General features: G+C 34.8%; 1 protein-coding gene across 1 annotated transcript; it reads right to left on the bottom strand.

Moving 5' to 3' along the window:
* Window positions 1–1,653: 1,653 nt before the first annotated feature.
* Window positions 1,654–22,552, bottom strand: rspo4 (R-spondin 4). Its single transcript, XM_051112945.1, has 8 exons — window positions 22,374–22,552; window positions 18,789–18,896; window positions 18,073–18,567; window positions 16,113–16,659; window positions 10,628–10,810; window positions 9,811–9,948; window positions 7,994–8,191; window positions 1,654–2,188 (listed from the first exon to the last, which is right to left on the bottom strand). The coding sequence occupies exons 4-8, from the start codon at window positions 16,276–16,278 to the stop codon at window positions 2,088–2,090; spliced, it is 786 nt and encodes a 261-aa protein (XP_050968902.1). The 5' UTR covers window positions 16,279–16,659; window positions 18,073–18,567; window positions 18,789–18,896; window positions 22,374–22,552; the 3' UTR covers window positions 1,654–2,087.
* Between the last annotated feature and the right edge of the window lie 21 nt (window positions 22,553–22,573).

Genomic DNA, 22,573 nt, shown 5'->3' with positions numbered 1-22,573 from the left:
GCTCACAACACATCATATAATGTGTCACTCCACATTGTATTCAGCATGTTTTCTCCGAGACTCCCACTGAGAAGTTTAAGGTTTGTTGCGAAGTTTCATTGGGAGCTGGTGACCCTGCGCTGAGTGGATGACCTCTGAACTTGGTGCCTCTGTTGAGTTGTTGAATTGTAGCCCATATGATGTTCATTTCTAATGGAAGGCTCATTTAATGTAGTATATAAATAAATAGCAGGTGAACATTGCCATCTAGTGGCTGAATATGAAACAACAACACTCTGGGAGCAATCATTCTTTTGATCATTTGTAGAACGATGACAACTTCTTTATTTTATAAGCATTTCACTTAGACTGAATATGAAAAAGGCCCTTTTTAAAAACATGTCTATTTTGCTGAAAAATAAACACTTTCTTTCAAAGGCACAGTAACCCGGTCGATAATTATAAATGACCAAAAGCGATTTAGAAATTGGCCTAAACATACACATTTATGATTATTAACACGTATAAAGGGAGGCCGGGGTTAGTTGTCACAATTTTTTACTTTAACATATTTTCTATGAATACATATTGACCTTTTATAACCTGATAGCCACTGTAGGAGCCTGCTGTTTATTAACACAAATTTTAGAAAAATATATTTTAAAAATTAAAATAAAAATGAAATGCTATCTAAACTAAGCTTTAAAAAAAAAACTTCAATAACTTAAAGCTTGTGTCTATTTAATATGTACCTATTATACGGTACTTAATGGCTTTTCAAAAAAGAAAATTAAATATTAAAACAATTATGGATCACAAAACAGTTGATGAATCAAAAAAAAAAAAAAAAAAAAAAAGTAACTATTTTAAAATCAATTAGATATAAAAATATAGGACAACCTGGCACAAAAGAATAAATATGGTAAGAACTACCTTTGTCTTGTCAGTCAGCACAGATTTTGTTAAAGAGGATATAATTACCAAAAACATTTATTTGTTTGTTTGTTTATTTAACAAAATGTCATGTGATGGCACATCGATGGTAGCAAAAGTTACAAACATAAATTATATAAAAAAAAACGTTAACATCTGTAATCCACTTTTATTTTCAGTTCGCTTGGCACTCTTGTTTTAAACAACAAAGTTATTTCTCATCTGTATCATTTTCAGAGATTCTCATCTTGAGAAAAAAAGCAAATATTCCTTTGGGTCTAATTGCTTTAGTGAGCAAAACTGTGATTTTTTCCAGTAAATACAGTTCAGCCGCCTGAGACAATTCTTTGAAGGAAAGCACAAATAAATCACATTTAAATCAGTACATTCCCATCTTTCTCAAATCAAAAGCAGCATGTTGTAGAACATTTCAGTTTTCACAGGGGGACGATAATCAGTTACAAAAGAGAAAAAATGAGACAATGAGTTTAATGGTACAGTTGGGGCTCTAAGAAAATAATGCAATATAATACTTTCATTTAAGCTGTTTAGACAAAGTATGCACACTTTTAGCAAGTTAATTTAGAAATGTACATGAGAAACATTATTTAAGGACACATCTGTGCCAGTCACTGGATCACATGACATGTCCACAGCCAATCACATGGCTCGAGACTGCATAAGTGAAGTGCAAGGTCATGATCTTGGCATCGCTTTGCACAACTCTTTACATTGTTCTGTTTTTTTTTTTTTTTTTTTTTGTGTTCCTAATGTAATTATAGCAAAGAAGTGCAAATATAGGGAACGTATGTGGCTGAAAACACAGAACAGCCTGTGGAGATACAGCTCAAACCACATGAAGCTGTTCGTCTGTTATTCATCAGATGGAAATGTACAGTTTTATGAATCTTGTCTTTGTTAAACCACACTGTACTGGGGGTTTAAGTCATGCGGTAGCGTTGGGGAAAACCCTCCCGACTTGTCAATAAAATAAATGTATAAATACAGGTTAGGATGCACCATAATAACGTAAACAAAATGTAATACATCTGCATTAAAAAGGATGTGCAGTCTCTTGCTACATATTTATTAAAGGGGCAATATTACAATTATTTATACAAAATATTTTACTAAAAATTTGTTTATAAAAAACGTTTATATAAAATTGACTTCTGTTACACTCTCCATGGAGGTTCTGTGACGGTTTTGTTCCCAAAGAGCTTTAGCTTTTTCTGTGCATTTCTTCTTTCTTCTCTCCTTTCATTTTTCCTTTTATCTGTCAAGATAAAACCATGAAACCATATAAGACAGTGAATCATATTCAAGTGAAATAATGTAGGCAGTGGAACCCTATATGTTCTTTATTATTGATGTAAAGCATTAAAAATTCAGTTGGATCACTTCACTGTGTCCGTCACGTCTAGAATCTATAGCAAGAATGATATTTTTATTACATCAGCACTTACAGAAATGACATTCTCTGTGATGTTTTTGTTTATTGATGGTGTTTTGAACTTATTGACATGAAATCCAATTTTAGTGTCAAAGCAAAAGGCCATTCATTTGTTTTACTTTTTATATTTTGGGAGGACAGAAAGAACACTCATTTTGTCCATTAAAATCCACAGAAATGGCATTTTCTTTTTCCTTTTTTTTTTTTTTTTTTAAGAATTATACTGGTGATTGTCCTCATCTTCAACTGTGAAATATAAAAACATCAAAATGAATGGATAAAACGTGGATGGAAATACTGTTTAAATATTTTAACATTACCTAACTGGGCCTTATTAAAAAAAAAAAAAAAGCCATAAAAATACCTTTAAAAGCCTCAAAATATTACTTTGTCACCAGAGACTGAGTCATGTGGAATGACTCACAAAATCCATTTTAATGGGGAATCCCTAAAGAGATGTTCAGAAATAATAAGCAAAAATAAATTTGGAAACAATGAGTCAAAACCTGAATACCTCGAATAAAGAGTTGATTAAAAAAAAGAAAAGAAAAGAAAAGAAATAAAATAAAATAAAATAAAATAAAATAAAATAAAATAAAATAAAATAAAATAAAATAAAATAACAAATATTATAACTGTTAAAAATCCCTTTTAATGGGGAATCCTTAAAGGGATGTTCAGAAATAATAAGCAAAAATAAAGAGTTGATTAAAAAATCAGAAATGATGACCAGTGATACTCCTGGCAAAAATAAAATAAAATAAAATAAAATAAAATAACTGTTAAAAATAAATTTTTAATGGGGAATCCCTATAGAAAGATGTTCAGAAATAATAAACAAAAATATCTTCTAATGTTTTTTTTTTATATTTGCATAATTTGGGAGAACAGAATCCTGTCAGATATATATATATATATATACATATACAGTGCTGCTTGAAAGTTTGTAAACCCTTTAGAATGTTCTATAGTCCTGCATAAATATTACCAAAAAGTTCATCAGATTTTCACACAAGTTTTGAAAATTGACAATGAGAGCTCAATTAAACAAATGAGATGAAAATATATAAGTTGTCATTTATTTATTATGAAAAATTATTTAGCATTAAATATTTGTGAGTTGCAAAAGTATGTGAATATGTAGGATTAGCAGTTAATTTGAATGTGAAATTTAAGTCTATCTGTTCAGAAGTGTTTTCAGTCAATAGGATGACAACAGGGATCTATTAAAGTCTGATCATGTTTTTGAAAGTGAATCATGGCATAAACAAAGGAGATCTCTGAGGACCTCAGAAAAAGAGTTGTTGTTGCTCATCAGGCTGGAAAAGGTTACAAAACCATCTCTAAAGAGTTTGGACTTCACAAATCCACAGTCAGACAGATTGTGTACAAATGGAGGAAATTCTAGACCACAGTTACCCTCCCCAGAAGTGGTCAACCAACAAAAAAAAAGATGTATAATACCTTCTGAGGTTGCTAAGAACCCCAGGAGAACTTCTAAGCAACTAAAGGCCTTTCTCACATTGGTTAATGTTGAAGTTCATGCGTTCATCATCAGGAGAACAATGAACAACCATGGTGTGCATGCCAGGGTTGCAAGGAGAAAGCCACAACTCTCCAAAAAACACTGCTGCCTGTCTGCTGTTTGATAAAGATCATGTGGACAAGTCAGAAGGCTATTGGAGAAATGTTTTGTGGACAGATGAGACCAAAGCATAATTGTTGGTTTAAATAAAAAGTGTTATGTTTGAAGAAAAAAGAAGAAGAACCTTAACCCATCTGTGAAACATGGTGGTGGTAGTATCGTGGTTTGGGCCTGTTTTGCTGCATCTGGGCCGGGACGACTTGCCATCATTGATGGAACAATAAATTCTGAATTATACCAGCAAATTCTAAAGGAAAATGTCAGGACATCTGGGTCATGCAGCAAGACAACGACCCCAAGCGCACAAGTCATTCTACCAAAAAATGGTTAAACAAGAACAACGTTAATGTTTTGGAACGGCCGAGTCAAAGTCCGGACCTTAATCCAATTAAAATGTTACCTGCAGTTATTGCTTCAAAAAGGAGCCACAACAGGTACTGAAAGCAAAGATTCACATACTTTCGCAGCTCACAAATATTTAACACTGAATCATTTTTCTTAATAACTAAATGACAAAGTATATATTTTTGTCTTGTTTGTTTGATTGGATTCTGTTTTGTCAGCTTAAAGACTTGTGTGAACATCTGATGATGTTTTGCGTTATATTTATGCAGAAATATAGAAAATTCTAAAGGGGTCCGAATGCATATGACCCTGGACCACATTATACATTTTTACATTTCCTACCATAAATATAACAAAACTTAATTTTAGATTAGTAATATGCATTGCTAAGAACTTCATTTGGACAACTTCAAAGGTGATTTTCTCAATATTTAGTTTTTTTTTTTTGCACCCTCAGATTCCAGATTTTCAAATAGTTGTATCTCGGCCAAATATTGTCCTTTCCTAACAAACCATACATCAATGAAAAGCTTATTTATTCAGATGATACAAACTCAAAAAGGGAGCTGTTGACATCCAGTGCCTTAGTTTTAATTCTACATGCTGAAATTCTACATTATTTTTGTATAATTTTTGTGTTAGTGGTCAATTTCTTGCTTTCATGCAACGGACAGCTCATGACCTGAGAATGTTGTGTTGAGTTCCTTACAGTACTTCAGATGTTCATGTCTGGTTTGACTTTAAGATTCAAAATCAACAACAGAGGAGCTTCAGGGTGGTATGTGCTGTCGTCTTCAAAAAGGAGGCGAAAAATTTTCTGGAGCAAAAGCGGAACAAATAGTGTGCAGAGGTGGGTGCTTTGCAGTATTTATTTAACATTTTTGTTTGCTGAAACCAAATCATAATCCATTTTTGTCTTTTTAAAAGGGACATAATAAAAGCATCATAAAACTGGAGTAAACAGTCATTATGGCCTCAGGAATGGGGTCTGTGGTCTGGAAAACACTACGGCTTGGCAAGAATGCCACTTTCTCCATCATTTTTCCTGTTTTTCTCCTCTTGGTTCTCTCCAGGCTTTTTGATCTGTTGTTATTCTCTGCCCTACTTTTTACCTGCTGTGATTTAAGCTTCCTGTCATTTTCATTGTCTCTGATTATCGTGCACAAAAAGCACTAAAAGTTGATATTTATACCATGATTCATCAGGTTTAGGCCCACCCCTAACCTTTAATCTCAAAACCAACATAAATCTGCATGTTAAAATCAGAGGTTTGTGTGTTATGATTTAGTCAGGTAATTTGGGTCACCTGTAGGGTCGTAACAGAAACCACTGGTGAATCTTGTGTTGTGCGGCGTTCTGAGATGTGCTGCCTGACTTTCATTAGCTCTCAGGGATACACTTGAAGACAAGGAAACTTGAGGAGAAAGGAAATGATCTTGTGTTAATCTTGAGGACATCCTAGGACTAAATTAATTCATCGGGTTCACATTGGTCACACCACAAGTAAGTCTTTGAGGTGTCAACTTCAGAGATAAACCACAATGGTACTGATGGAGAACATCTGATGTGGATAGTAACAGTAGACATACTTTGTTATACTGTTTTTAAGTAGACTTTCTGTTGAATTCTGCTTCACTAAGATTTATCTCTGCCATTATATACAGTTGAGGTCAAAAGTTTGCATCCTCCTTTCAGAATCTTTAAAAATGTTAATTATTTTACCAAAATAAAAGGAATCACACAAATGTTTACATATAGTCCACAAGAGAAAATATTAGTATTTATAGTATAAAAATGACCCCATTCAAAAGTTTTCATCCTCTTAATGATTCTTAATACAGTGTTGTTACCTGAATGATCCTCAGCTGTGTTTTTCTGTTTAGTGATAGTTGTTCACAAGTCCCTTGTTTGTCCTGAACAGTTAAACTGCCTGTTTTTCTTCAGAAAAATCCTTCAAGTCCCACAAATTCTTTGGTTTTCCCAGCATTTTTGTGTATTTGAACTCTTTCCAACAATGACTGTATGATTTTGAGATCCGTCTTCTCACACTGAGGATATCTAAGGGGGTCATATTCAATTATTACTGAAGGTTCAAATGTTTACTGATGCTCCAGACGGAAACACCATACATTAAGAGGTGGGGGGTGAAAACTTTTGAACAGAATGGAGATGTGTACATTTTTCTTATTTTGCCTAAATATCAGAGTTAAAAATGTTAAATTCAATGCATCTTAATGCACTGTGTTTTCTCCTGAATTAAACTTTTGAACCGGGTCATTTTTATAAATTCAACTATTATTTTCTCTTGTAGACTATATGTAAACATCTTTTATGTAAAATGTCTTATTCAGATCAGTACTGAACATGCATTTTGTATGATCTCTCTTATTTTGTTAAAATAATTAACATTTTTAATGATTCTGAAAGGGGGATGCAAACTTTTGACCTCAACTGTACACCACGTTTTTAAAACTTTGGGGTTGGTAGGTATTTTTAAATGTTTTTGAAAGTCTCTTTTGCTCACCAAGGCTGCATTTATTTGATCAAAAATACAGTAAAAACCGTAATGTTGTGAAATATTACAATTTAAATGAACTGTTTTCAATTTGAATATATTTTGAAATGCAATTTATTTCTGTGATGCAACGCTGAATTTTCAGCATCATTATTCCAGTCTTCAATGTCACATGATCCTTCAGAAATCATTCTAATATGCTGATCAAATAAACATTTCTGATTATTATCAATCTTGAAAATAGTTAGCATAAACTGATTTAAAAACATAAAAACAGTTGATAAAAAGTATTGTTTGAAAAAAAACAATAATAAACCAAAATGTTTGAATGATAGTGTACTAAAATATTATTTAGCATTGATAATATTCAATATTATTAAAGTAAAATTTAGCATTAATGTACTTTTTACAATATTTTATAAATATTTTTTTGCTTTCTACCACCATTTATAATATTATAAATATTTAAAAAATGTTGTTAGTCCAGTAAGTTGCTAAAAAGTCACAGTTGATATTAATTTTCCCCAACCATACTAGAAATTTTATATCAAGTTGAGTGTGTTGCTTTGTTGGATATATCATTTCTATGCTGTGTACTTTATAGTGCACATACTGCATGCATGAAGAAAATCTGCATACTGTGCACCCACTGCACCTTATATTCTCCCATAAATAGTAGGCCTACTCATTATGCCATTCCTATGAAAATGACAGCAATGGAAATTATAATGATAGAAATAGAAGGCTATGTCATGCAGTCTTTCCATTACACGGGTGCCATTAAGGCAGACTGAAGGTGACAGAGAAAATATCACGCCTCATTTTCTTAATGCCACCAGACATTTGATCTGCCAGCGATAATGAAGATTGCTGCAAACAAATGATTTCCAGAAGAGCATCAAGTGGAAACAAAACACAATTTCCCAAATTTAGTCAAGGAACCATTTCAACTCTCAACTTGTCTAAGTGACAATGTTTGGATCTTGTGTTTCACCTAATATGTGAATCGTGTGGGCCGCTACAAGAAAGATGATATAAAGAGGCTTGTGAAATGAAATGAAAGAGGGTATATTAGCCAAAACACTGCTTGTCATTTAAAATAAACATAAAAAATATAAATCACCTTTTGGACACCTTTTCTTCATCCTGCACTTTCTGCTCTCAGTCTGTGGTGGGCAGAGCGATTCTGTCTCTTCAGGTGTGTTTCTGGACAGCTCACGGGTCCTGCTCTGATGCCCCCATCTGATGCCACAGCTCAGGCCGTTGTGCTGGCATGGGCTCCATTCACCCCAGAAACCAAAGATACTGAACACACAGCCTTCTGTACAAATAGATAAAGAATACTGAATCATAAAAACAAACTGCATTGCCATTGAACAGATTAATAATGACACTATTCCCTGGTGAAAAAAACAGCATATGCTGGTAGGTATGTTTTGATGCTGGGATGCTGGTTAGGTAGGTTTTGATGCTGGTTTAAGCTGGTCCTTTGCTGGTTCATGCTGGTCCTTGACCAGCAACATGACCAGCAAAAGCCAGCAAAAACCAGCAAAGGACCAGCTTAAACCAGCATCAAAACCTACCTACCAGCATATGCTGTTTTTTTCACCAGGGTAGTAATATGCTAATCATGCTAAAAACACGCCACTCTTGCTAGAATCATGCAATGAACTTGCTATTCTCAGTAGAAACATGTTAACAACATGCTAATCATGTTAGAATCATGCTAGCAACATGCTAATCATGCTATCAACCCGCTAATCATGTTATAAACAAGCTAGTAAGATGCTAGTAACTTGCTAATCATAGTAGCAACTTGCTAGGAGCATGTTAAATCATGCTAGCAACATGTTAATTCACATTAAGTCATGCTAGCAACATGCTATTTAATGCTAAATCATGCTAGCAACATGGTTAAACTGTGCTAAATTATGTTAGCAGCATGGTTAAATCATTCTAAATCATGGTTTCAACATGTTGATTCATGCTAGAAGCATGTGTGTTCCCACTCTGTCCTAAACTTCAATTTCAGCAAATCAAACTTTAAGTCAAATCAAAGTTATTTCAAACTTTCAGACAAGGCTTTCTCAAGCCAACTTTACTTATCTTGTTCAACATTGTCACTCTTACTAAACTAAACTAAATTGAGCTGAATAATAACACTTTGCAATATTAATACTGTTATTTCCTCATTTTTTTACTGTGAAACAACTTTGTATGGATACTTGTTTATACCATAAGATAAAAAAAATTCAAAAAGGAAATTGAAATTGACTTTTTATCCCACAGTTTAGACTTTTTTCCTCACTATTCTGAATTGGAAGATATAAAATCAGAAATGCAACATATAAACTCACAATTCTGAGAGGAAAAGTTGGAATGAAGAGATGTAACCTTGCAATTGCATGGAAAAAAACAGAATTGTGAGAAAATGTTAATGAGAACTCTGAATTGTGAGGGGAAACGGAATAACTGCAAGATATAAACTCGGAATTGAAAAATAAAAGTGAAAGAAAAAAAGTAAAAAAAAAATAATTCTTTCTCAAGAAAAGTCACAATTACTTTTTTTATTGTTTTTATCCCATGGTAAAAATAGACTTCCATAGCTTTGAAACAGCCTTTTTTTATTTAAAGTGCTATATAAATAAATGTGACTTGACTAATCTTTTTTTTTGTGTGTGTTAGTAAGCAAGTGAACTCTTTCCTCAGTATTTGCACAACATCAAATTAATGGCGTGTAAATACCATGGTAAATGCAACCAGAATTTTTTCCTTAAGTCCATATCTGCTGCTTTTCATTGCCACACATGAGAAAACATCTTGATGTAATTGTTCCAAATAAAAAATGACTGATAGGTTTCTTTCAGTATGGTAATGAGAGTTTTACGGCATCTGCCCATAAAGAAGGTCTGAAGCGACAGAAGCGAGTAAAGCGCTTACCAACACAGTCTGTGGACTGAGGAAATGTGCCCTCTGGACAGGTTTTGAAGCATTTGCCTTTGAAGAGCAGATATCCTCCCTTGCACTTGGTGCAAAAGTCTTTGTTGAAGCACCTCTCACACTCTGGAGCTTTGCATTCTGGGAGAAATATGGCTGAGGATTATAGTCTTATATAAGGTGCGTGGTACTGTTACAGGCTTTCTCAAGATATCAAGTTCTAAAGAGATGAAGCACTCCCCAAAAAAGTTATTTTAGAAAAGTTTTGGAACAACAAACAAACAAATACATAAATAAATAAGATTTTAGATTAGATTAGATTGTAGTGCTTTCATATATATATATATATTCACCATGTTTAAATTCAACTTCTTTTAAAAGTATTGGTAAGAATACTAAATAAAATATACATTTTAAATCCATCCCTCCAAATTTCTTTTTCTAAAAAAATGTAAGAATATTAAATAAAGTATGGATTTAAAAATGAACATAAAATAAACATAAAAAATTATACAAGACCTCCAAGATTTACATACGTTTCAGACGTTTAGATATCAGTGTAAACCTATTTGATATATTCTAGGGATAGTTCATCCAGAAATGAAAATTCTGTCTTTAATTACTCAACCTCATGTCCATCCAAACCCCGTAAGACTTTTGTTCATCTTCAAAACACAAATAAAGATATTTTTGATGAAATCTGAGAGCTTTCTGACCTTGCATGTGTAATGGTACTCTTGTGCACAGGATAAGTAATCAATAAGAGAATTTTCATTTTTGGGTGAACTATCCCTTTAACTATCATCAAGGATAGACTCACTCATGCAGCGGTTGAGATCTTTGCCTCGGAGGCCGAAGTGTCCAGAGGGGCAGGAGTGAAGACAAGAGCCGTGGTGACTCATGCCATCTCTGTTCAGGAACAGGAAGAGGCGCTCAGAGCAGCGCAGGCAGCCATTTTCCTTCGAACACTCCAGACAGCTCCTGCAGTCCTGTCGCCAGCTCTCTGAAAACATTTTAAATCATAATTCGCAAACAGGCAATGCAGCATCACAAGGTAGCGTGTCTAAGGGATTTATGTGCAGTCACATTATTTGACACATTACACTTTCTGCTGTGACATTTGAGGGTTTTGAGATGACATTCTAAAGGCCATAAGCTTGTATGTCATCTCTTTGGCTTCTTGAAAAGGGCTCGGCTTCTTTCTGTCACCTAACAAGAAAGTATACTGCAACGTGCATTTTAGCAAATTTGAATCTAGAAAACAGAATCTAAATTCTGCTAGAGACTCATCAGACTTAAAGGAGAAGTCCACTTCCAGAACAAAAATTTACGGATAATGTACTCACCCCCTTGTCATCCAAGATGTTCATGTCTTTCTTTCTTCAGCCGGAAAGAAATTATGTTTTTTGAGGGAAACATTTCAGGATTGTAAACGAGCCCAACCGAGGAAGAAGGGTCTTATCTAGTGAAACAATCAGTTATTTTCATTAAAAAAATAAAATTTTAATACTTTTTTATCTCCAGTCGTTTTTTCTCCCTCAACTTCAAAAATCATTTCAAAATCATACATCGCTGCAGAAGTACAGACTCATTCTTTGCAAAGTAAACATCAAACACCACAATTTTGAAGTTAAGGGGGAGAACATGAGATGGGAGTTTTTCAACATACCCTAACTGTCATGAACTGGAAAAAAACAGTTCAGGCAGAGCGAGACCAGAGCGTGTTTGACATTAAAAAGTATATAAATTGTACTATATTTATTAAAATAACTGACCGTTTCGCTAGATAAGTCCCTTCAACCGCATTTGGGATCGTTTGAGGCCGCATTTAAACTGAATTTTAGAAGTTCAAAATCAGGGCACCAGTCCATTATATGGAGAAAAATCTGAAATGTTTCCCTCAAAAAACATAATTTCTTTACGCCTGAAGAAAAAAAAGACATGAACATCTTGGATGACAAGGGGTGAGTACATTATCTGTCAACTTTTGTTCTGGAAGAGGTGTTCTCCTTCAAGCAACCACCTAGGAACCATCCAGAACAGCCTAGAAATCACATGACAACATCTTAGTATGATGCCAAGATTTGCATGAGTAATTCACAATGCAAAAAGGCACATATGGCAAGTCATAACTTTTAGCATCTGCTAAATAACTGTTTACTCTCTCAGCCTTTTTATTTTCGCAAAATGTGTTCTTAATGTACAGAGTGCATGCATGTTTACATCTGACCAATGCCAAAGCCAAAGACTAGCCTCTTGAAGCCTCTTGTCTGCGTGTGTTGTGTGACATTGAGCCACTGGAGAGGGTCTGCAGGGGGGAGATGTGAGGGAACTGCCAGATGGTTCTTATCTTCATATCCTTCATTAGAGACATAAAGAGAGACACCACTGTCTAAAAAGACGTCAGTAAGTTGAGCTGAGATGCTTCCGCTGTGTTTTCATCAATATATTGTTCACTATTTTTTGCATGGATGTCAGTCAAATGAAATTGAGAAAATATGGGGAACAACACAAATACGAAATGAAGGCCACATACTTCTATAATGCTAACGGGACTGAACATGCTCTGAGACCGAGTATTGAATTGAGAAAAGCCTGTGCTTTTCTGCTTTTTACATTTTATTTGTAGTTTGCAGGTTACAGGGGTTCAAGTGCTTTTTCAAGGCATTTAAGCACATGTGAAAAAAAGACATTATTTAGCAAGCTTGTAGCCACCTAAATCAGGGGTGGTGAACTCTGCTCCTGGAGAGCCGCAGTCAGAGTTCAGGTCCAACCCTAATAAAAACACCTGCCTGTAGCTTCCTAGTAACCCTTCAGACCTTAATTAGCTTGTTCAGGTGTATTTGATAAAGGTTGAAGCAAAACTCTGCAGGGCTGCAGCTCTCCAGGACCGACGGTCGCCACCCCTGAAATCAATGATTTGATAAAGCATTTTTTGGCAAACCCAGGTAATTTACCATGGAAATGTTATGTTTTTTTTTGTTGTTTTTTTACAGTTGTGACTGTTATAGCGCCAGCTGTGGTCCAATCACCTTAAAACTTTGCATGCCTATTTACAATCACCTGTCGCATGTGCTCAGCAGGTTTTGTGAAGTTTTGAGTTTTCCTTTAGGCTTTATAGGATTTTGGGTAAATTTGGACAGGCCCCTTAAATGAGACTTTTTTTGGATAATTATTGGCCTAGAGAGTCCAGAGAATTGTAGTGCAGTGTTTTTTTTCCAGATTGAGCGAAAACCCTAGGACTAGTTCACAAAAGTAGGTTTTTGACCAATGGTTGGCCAATGGCGGGCATGTTTTTTGGCATACAGAAATGCCCTTGTAGACGCTTGTGGCACTTCGGATCAAGACTGTACACACAACTTTTCATGTTGATAGGACAAATGGTTGCACAGTTGCACAACCATTTTAATGTTTTCCCCCCCCATCTCATAGTGCCACAAAGTGGCCAAACTCTGTGATTTTTTTTTCCTGTGACCTCAGCTTGAGCTCTTACATAAGTGTGCACAGTTTGGCAAAGATATCTCATTCCATACAGGAATTATAGGCATTTTACTAAAAGTGGCTGTGCCCCCTGGCACGTCCTGATTTTGCTGCATTAGATGTGTTCCTGGGTCCACATATTTTGTTGACCCTGGAACAACATTTTAATCCAAAAATTTAATCTTGACCACATCCCTACACCTAAACCTAACCTTACCCATGAGTAATCCCTAAAATCAGAGGAAATGATAGATTAATGGCACTGATGTACAAGCACCAAACACTGATTGTAAGCCTAAACTTCACAAAAACTCTAAACTGTTTTTTCAAATCTGATTGGTTAATCACCATGTTGTTCCAGGGTCAACAAAGATGTTGATCCAGGAACATGTCGTACTTGGTAAAATCAGGTTCTGCGTGCCCCCTTTGAACGTGTTGGCGTCCCTTTGCGACGGTGAGTCGAAAGTTCAACTTTTTTTGATAATTATTGATATTCACTCTCCAGAGAATCTTTCTGCACTGGTTTGATTCCAATCGGGCAAAAAACCTAGGACTAGTTCACAAAAGTAGGTTTTCAAAGAATGCAAAATACGCCAAAATTTTGCCATGCTCACAGTCAAATCTGAGGTGTCCATCAGGATTCCAACGACATAATGCACTTGCCCCAGGCCAATTGGGGCCTGTCTTGGTCACATTGTAAGCAGTGCAAGTACTACCATTACCTTCAAGTTTCAAGTCTCTACAACTTACGGTTTGATCTGCATGATCAAATTTTACGTGGAGATTGCTAATATGTGATCTTTCTAACAATGCTTGAACATGCTTGAACCCCTATGATATGACAGACAAACAGACAGACAGACAGAAAGGTAGATAGATAGATGATAGATAGATAGATAGACAGATGCACAACTGTATGTACATCATCTCAGATTTTATTTCATTTCAAGCTTAATATAACATAACAATTCAAAAAGCAATATCTTGAACCTCTACCTAAAGCAACGCATACTAAAGCCTCGATCAGCCACCATAAATTACATCTAAGGCTTCGTGACTATTCTGGAAAATCAGTGGTAAATAAACTGACTGATCTTGCCGCAGTGCATCAAGATTTATTACCAACCGGTCTATATTTCTGTCTCGTTCTGCAGGAAATATGCACATAAATAAGATCCACTCTGTGTACACTCCTGAAGCCAAATCATGGATATAATGCATTTTTGTTTTTCTATTTAGAGCTCAGCTATGAAGTTTCAGACTCTCTGTAACACTCTTCATACTAGTAAAGTCTTGAATATTTAGTAAAATATAATAACAAATATATGATATTATATACAATTACTACTACTTGGTAAAATATAATATAATTCCAAAATCATACACAAATCCATTATATACAATCATATACAAATGAACCCCCAGATGAACACTATACAGTAAATGAACCTTAGCTTTCATGCAGGATAAACTGAAACCTTAATAGTTAAAAACAAAATACCTAGGAGACAATGGGACCAAAGCACCACCAGTACTTTCCTAAAAACTAAATGCAGTGCTCTATTATATCACTGCATGAAATGACACGTTTTCTTTGCAGATTTGTATCAGTGGTGTAGATTTATGCATCTAATGACTATTTTGCTGTATATCAACAGTATTTTCAGATGGTGACAATCTCTATCCTCTTTATCTCTACACGCTCCAAATGGCCTTTAGGCCCAAGTGTGAGTTAAATGACATCTGTGATTTTTTTCACAAAATTTTTTTGCACACATTAGGTTGCACTAATTAATACTAAATAAAACATATTTTGTCTTGTCACAATATATAGGAGTATAAAAATGACTATCAATTACAGTAATTTATGAGAGAAGTCGTCTATATTTAGCAGCATTTAACTAATGCTGTAAGACCCTCATTTATATTACATATAAATTAATTAACACAGCACTATCAACTCCATTCAGCTGTTAGATCTGTATCCCCCCAATAAAAACATCAGGATTTAAACACAATCAGGACTTCACACAATGACTTTAATTTTTTAAAGTGAAATTATAAATTCTGCAGGTTACTAATTATCTTATTTCAACAGGATGCCAAATCACAACAGCTAGAACAGAAATGTGCCTTATTAAAATTATAAGCTTCAAATTACCGGAGAAAATCAGTCCAAAACTTAGCTTCAAGTAACTTATTACTGTCAATAAATGGTAACAACATGTTCAAAAAATATATATCAATGAATATTTAAAAATGATAAATTCTTTGCAAGCGAAAATATTGTTTCCTCACATTAATTTAGAGTTCAACTAATAATCACACCTGTCTGATCACATAAAACAGAGCTATTTAAAGGACTTTGAATCATCCAATCAGATCTGAGAGCTGGAACTATTCTTATTACAAAAACAAATAAACTTGTAAACATGCACATCTGTGTAAACATGCAGTGTTTGGTATTGGCACACATTACATTACATTACATTAAATTAGCATTACAAAAAAGTACCATGGCACATGAATTTCACTACCGTGGTGCATATAAAAGAAGTCGAAGAATACTATGGTACACTTTTGTGCCTTTTTACCCCTAAAGAATACATATTAGTAACGTAAAAACACAAATTAGTACCTAAATGGTAAATGTTAGTGGGTTTTAAAAAGGTACCGCCCCTTTTGTACCTTCTTTCTGAGTGTGCATGTCCATAAACTATAGTATTTGTTACTTTTTTTGTGTATAGTTGATTATTTTGCATATAAGCATTATCATTTAAATGCAGATGTGATCACAAACGATCAGTTAATAAAAATGTTCTTACCGCTTCGTTTTCTCACAGCCAACGTCAATATAAGTGTCTGACAAACAAGGAAGAGGAGAGCCAAAAGTTGCCAATGCATCTGGACAAGGAACAGGTTCCGTAACATCTGCCTGAAAGACTGCCTCTGAAAGAGAGCCGGCCTCCTCTCTGCCTCATGGAAACTCATGGTTAACAGCTTGATGCTCACCCTGCCCACGTCACCTGATCTCCACAAACATCTGTCCAATTTACCTTTCAGCTGTTGAGTAATTGTGCTCGTTTCAGGATGCTGTATTGCGTGTATTCCACCTTTAATGCCGCATACCTGAGGCAGAACTCCACTTTTGACCTTTCTGTCAACCCACAATTCTTAGTCTTACAATTTCATCCCTCTATATTTAGATGGTTTAGAAGACCTGGGTTTATTTTTCCAAACACAGTGGAACACAGAATGCAGTTTGCTGTGGTTGTGGTGCTCTGAATCGTGCAGATCTCCTTCCTGTTCTCCGGAGCTTTGAGGTCGGGTTTGTTTATTTTATCATATAAAGTTGAGGGTATCATTAAAAATCTGTGGAAAAAAAAGAAAGAAAAGAGTGAGCGTATATATATATATATATATATATATATATATATATATATATATGAAATACATCTTGTGACTGCCATCTGCAATTTTTAATGGGGCTGTCCTAACAAACAGCAAATGTTTCACAAATGCAGGAATTAGACTGAAAAGTGAGCAGATATAAACAAACAAACCAGTTAAAGCAGCTTTCGTGGGTAATTAGGCTACTGTTGCTTCCAAATATTAGTAAGAGGGCTGTTTACAACATGCTTTTAAGATCCATTTGTATGTAGTTAGATCTTTCTTAGGTTTTCTGCTTACTGCTTGCATGAGATCTCAAGTGCATTTATTGAGAAATTCTTGCCTTTTTAAATCAAAATTTGACAGATGAAAATGACAGGTGATATCAAGTAGTAATAGCGTGGTACTGTGGACATGGTACCATAGTACTACAATAGGAAAGAGAATACTAGTACTTTTAAGTACACCTTAGTACTAAAATTCATGTACCATGGTATTTTATAGAGTATTCCAAGAAGGTAATTGATTAAAAAAAAACATGGTACTAGGTAATAACACAATGGTACTACCATGGAAATGGGATACTATAATTCTTTAAAATATATTATGAATATAGTACCATAGTATATTTCAAAGTACTATAGTATATTTCAAATACCTCCTACATTACATCCTATGGTTTAGGACATTGTAAATATATTTTGAAAATAGTACCACAGTATATTTCAAAATACTACAGTATATTTCAAATACCTCCTATGTTACCTTCTATGGTTTAGGACATGGTACCATGATACTACAGTGGGAAAGGGGATACTACAGTACTATGGTATAGTGAAGTACATCATGGTACTAAAACTCAAGTATCACTGTACTTTATAGAGTATTCTAAGAGGTACTAGGTAAAATCACATTGGTACTACAATGGTAAGGGGATACTATAGTACTTTATACTATAGTACTCAGATGATGCCAACCCTGAAACAACATCCAGCACTACCAAATTTTGGCTACTAATCTATGGTGTTTTTGTCTGTTTGATTGCATCATTGATTGATCTTTACCATACATCTCTGCCATATGTACATCCACTTGACATAGTACCACTTGACATAGAATTCATGTACCATGGTATTTTGTATGGTACTCCAGGTGGGTATTTAAAAAAAAAAATGGTACTACTATTGCACATGTCCAGAAAACATACAGTAGTACTGGTATGTTTTGGTAAGTGATGTAAATTGCATTGTACATGAATACGGTAAACATTCAGTACCATGGTAAATGTCAAAGTAATAATCATAATCGCCAATCATAATTATACATACAAAACGTACTGTAGTGATGGTATATGTCAGCATATCATGATATTACCATCTAATACCAATACTGTACCATGGTATAGGTGTGACTTTCCACAAGTGAAATGATGTACTATTTGAGAGCAACCAAAACCTTGTGTCACGCACACATGCAGGCTGATATCACAAACTTAAGGTTGTGAACTCCCAAATCGACTCTGTGTTTGATAACCGGGCTGAAAGGGCATGGAGGGGGGATAGGCGCTGCTGCGCTCATGACAGCCCTCTAAATAAGCACCAGATGCGGTGGGTAAGATACTGGCCGTTCAGTGGCACGCCATGAGGCAGCGACACTACACATCTCTGTTGTGCTCTCTTCCAATCAGTGTAACTCCACTGGATTCAAAGCTCGCCGTCAGCCCTGGCTCTGCTGTGATGTCGGGGAGCCCACTTCCCTGCTGGTTCTCGTTTGCTGGATTGTCTCTCCGGTTTCCTTTGAGGCTGTTATGGATGTACTGAGAGGGGCAGCTCTCCTGCATGGCCTTGAAGTGCTTGGTACTCAATCTCATCAAAAGATAAAGACACAGACCTAAAGATACATAACTGATATTATATAGCTATCTTTCTTTTTTAAAAAAGGTTTTTAGATTTTAGCATATCTTTTGACATATGTAAGAAGTAAATCACTTTTCCCATTACCATTTCCTTTGACAGAGATCTTGTTTTACATAGGACTGTTATAATGCATGCATTAATTTAAAAGATAAGTTCATAAGATCAGAAATGAAAACTCCATCATTATCTACTCACCCTCATGTTGTTCCAATTCCTGCAGGATGAAACAAAATAAGATGTTTTGAAGAAATGCACAGCTCTTCCCCATGAAACGAATGCTTATTGTGACCTTCGCCTGCCAAGCTACAGAAAGGACAAAAAGGCATCAAAAGGAACTCTAGACGTCTAGAAGTTGTTAGGCAGATCACATACAGAAATATGAAAAATATATTTAATAAAGGTATATTTTCTAAAAACAAGTATAAAAAAACAAGCCATTTTGCTTTGCATAATATTTAATCTTGTTTTCATATATTTTTACTGGAAAACAAAAGACCAACCATGATTTTACACTGCAAGCTGTTATATACAAAAATATACAAAATATAAATAAATCCTTTTTTTATTTATTTTTCCCTTTAACCCTTTAATTTATCAGTTCACCTTCAAACACAAGACATACTGATGACTGACACTTTCTTTAACGTTTGCAGGTCTGGAGTGGAGAATGTACATGGAATGCATGAAACATTCCTTCAGCGTTTTACAGATGCAATGTGGGAGTGAATTTTGAAGGCATTATACTTCTGTCAAACTCTCTGAAGCTGAATAAAATGTGAAGTTTATTATTAATATCCTTATAATTATAATTTAATTCATAAAATTTAATCATAATTTAATTCCCATTCAGGGACCAATCCACACTCCTGTCAGACATTTCTAAACTGAACATTTACAGTCAAGTTTATTAGGCGGTTTAACAATGTTAGCTGATTGACAGGTTGAAGAGGTGTATGTAATGGTCTAGCAATATCTGTCTGTAAAAGAGAAAGACAAGAAGTGGAGACTCACGCAGAGGTGCAAAGAAAAGAAGTTCAAGTGTTCGCAGACATTAGCTCAGATATATAAAGTAGTAGGGCATCTCAAACAAGAACCATATGCTCCACCTGGACTGTGTGTAATGTGCTCAACAGGACAGGAGCAGCCAAAGCACGCTAACAACATTTATCTGTCTATTTATCTATCTATCTATTATTGTATTTTATAGTTGTGTGTGAATTTGCATGTGTATTTCAATGCTTTGAGGATTTCATGCATTCTTTGGTAATGTTTGATTTTACTACAATGCTACTTGCAACCACACTATTACAACTTTGTCATGCAGTAAAACCTTTGCTAAATAACCACAATTTAGGGTTATAGAAATGCTTTTGCAGCTAAACTGCTGCAGATGTAAGCCACAATGCTAAAAAACAAACTAATTAAAAAAGAAAAGTACATTTATTTAAATTAAAAATAATAAAATAAAATAAAATAAAATAAAATAAAATATGGAAGTACAAACAGTCAGATAAAACAGCTCATTTGGATGTTTCATCACGTGACTTGTTACTGTGTTGTAATATGTAGCTTCACAGAGCTGGTCTGACTTTGATGTGCAACTGAATAGCTCGTTTTTCATGATAATGAATGTCTGGACCTCATTAGGTAACCAGCTGAAAACCTTCACACATGGTGGCCTTATTCTCAGGCAAACCTGAACCTGTGTGGATCAACCTACTGAAACTGTAAACTACGCGGCCTTATTCTCTGTATGCGATCTGAAGTCAACATATGCCTTCAAGACAGCTGGCTCTAGTGCTTCATACCTATCAGGCTTACAGTAAATCCTCAAGTCTTTGAGAACTGAACTCATCTAATCTTTCCAAGCTGAAGACCTACAGTTTTTAACAGGGAAATGAAAACACCTGTTTCGGGTCTTCCTGCATGTTTGCTCACTGACAAATGCTAGAATGTTGTGGGTGGTGCCAATGACGTTACTATGCAGTTGATTTTAGCAATTTGCAATGATTCTACAGCATTTTTCAGCAAATGAAACAATGACAAAAGCAAATGCAGACCGTTCTTGGCTAAACTAGGCTAAAAAGTGGTCTAGTCAAAAGTCTACTTAGACATTATATACTGTTGTCATGATTTATCACTTTTGATCAAAGCAGATGCTTTTGAGTACACATAAGACACCAGTAAAGACTAATGTAGATTGGCAGTTCTGTACATTACTCTGTAGTAGTAAACCTTTTTAGAAGGGGAGCCATGAATCATGAACCTTTGACCTTTAAGTGCCATAATACAGTGACGACACCGAGCTGACGCACAGACTCTGGATTGCTGTTGGCATCAAACACACATCTGGAAGCCATGATGGCAAAAGGACACTTTTCAAAGCTCTCTTGAGAGCAAATGAGTAGATGGCATGAAATGTCAAGCTGTGACAGCAGTGTTTTGCATATAAACAGTGTTAAACTATATTTGTTTTAAATATAATTACTAGATACTCAACCATTCAAAATTTTGGGGTCAGTAGATTCTCTAAATGTTTGTGAAATAAGTATCTTATGCTCACCAAGGCTGATATCCAATAAAATAGTATGCAGTGAAATATTATTAAAATTTAAACCAAAGCTGAAGCATTACTTCAAAAACTTAAAAACTTAAAATATTTTATAAAAAGTTCAACAGCAAAAAAAAAAAAAAAAAAAAAAAAAAAAAAAATGTCTTCGATGACAATTTTGATTAATATAATGCATCCTAGTCATGTCAAACTGCATGACTATTTAGGCGAACTGCAAAAGTCTTGACACATTCATCTTCATTTGCACAAATCAGCAGTGCACTTCAGTGACCAGATTTTCAGTACAATGTGGTTTAGATTTATATGCACCATTTTGTTCAGTACGGTATTTATAGTTTACTAAAAGAGAAAGTCTCCGAAATTCTGTCAAAGCAGAAAATATCCAAGCAGTGAATGTAAATGTTCTTTAAACAAAAGTCAAAAGGTTCGTAGGGCTCTTGTAAGTCCTGTAACTGAATGTAAGCAACACTGAAGCATTGATTAAATGGCAGGCCTGCTCTCTGAAGTAGGCTTCTGTGCAATGTGTTTCCAATGCACTGTAAGTCAAACCAGATGCTGCTGTTATCGTTATTTTCAGCCATGAACAATGAACTTGAATCCTTGCATTCGGTCATGATTTTAAAGCACAACAAAGATTAAAATGCTCATTTGAAGGGATTGAATGCACTGCATTGTATTTAACTATCGTTAGGAATGTATCGTTTATGGTTTCCCAAACAACCAGGATTTTCAGGGCAAGAATCTTGACAACATGCGTGTTTGTTCTCATCATTTCCGGACAGGTAGGTGAACTAGTAGGCTAATATCTTAATTAATACTACTTGTACGTATCATTTCTACCTATTAACTTTAGTTTGACAAAATATTGCGCCCTTTCCTGCTTACTAAGTCCTTCTCTATATGATTTAGCAGCTTCCAGACATTCTTTCTGTGGTTTAGACAGCATAAATTAGCAGAACAATGTATTCAGTAGTACATTACCATGCAATCCATGCTGTTGTTTACATCCGAGTATCTCCAATATGGCCGCGCATCCGGGTAACTGACTAAACCGTGACATAAGTACGAACCCTCCATATGTAAATGAATATTGTAGATATTGTATTGTATTGCAGAAAGAAAGTATTTAAATGTTAAAAGAAAGTACTGTGAATAGTATCATAATGGATAAGGTAGTGTATAAATTAATTAAAAGCTGTAATACTTACTTTGTGATCTTTTATAGGGCAACACACAAAACTACACAGACAAAACGCCCGTTTCCACGTAAACAAACGACCGTAATAATTCGAATAAACTGTAAAATATTTCAGTTTCTGTTTGATTACTGTCAAAGCGTGTAATAAATCAGATTTTTCAAATTATTTGAAAAACTATTTTCCGAAAGTGTCCCGTCGCATTTAATCTC

The sequence above is a fragment of the Labeo rohita genome, chromosome 6 (assembly GCF_022985175.1).
Source record: "Labeo rohita strain BAU-BD-2019 chromosome 6, IGBB_LRoh.1.0, whole genome shotgun sequence".
Taxonomy (NCBI): Eukaryota; Metazoa; Chordata; class Actinopteri; order Cypriniformes; family Cyprinidae; genus Labeo; species Labeo rohita.
This window is presented reverse-complemented; position numbering and strand designations above follow the sequence as displayed.

Bases quoted from the DNA above. Each gene is read 5' to 3' on its own strand.
- rspo4 (XM_051112945.1), bottom strand. From the start codon at position 16,278: ATGAGTTTCCATGAGGCAGAGAGGAGGCCGGCTCTCTTTCAGAGGCAG. The intron at 8,192-9,810 runs GTAAGCGCTTTA...CTATTTGTACAG, and splicing joins TCAGTCCACAGACTGTGTTG to AAGGCTGTGTGTTCAGTATC. The intron at 2,189-7,993 runs GTGATTTATATT...TTATCTTGACAG, and splicing joins GAAGAAAAGGTGTCCAAAAG to ATAAAAGGAAAAATGAAAGG.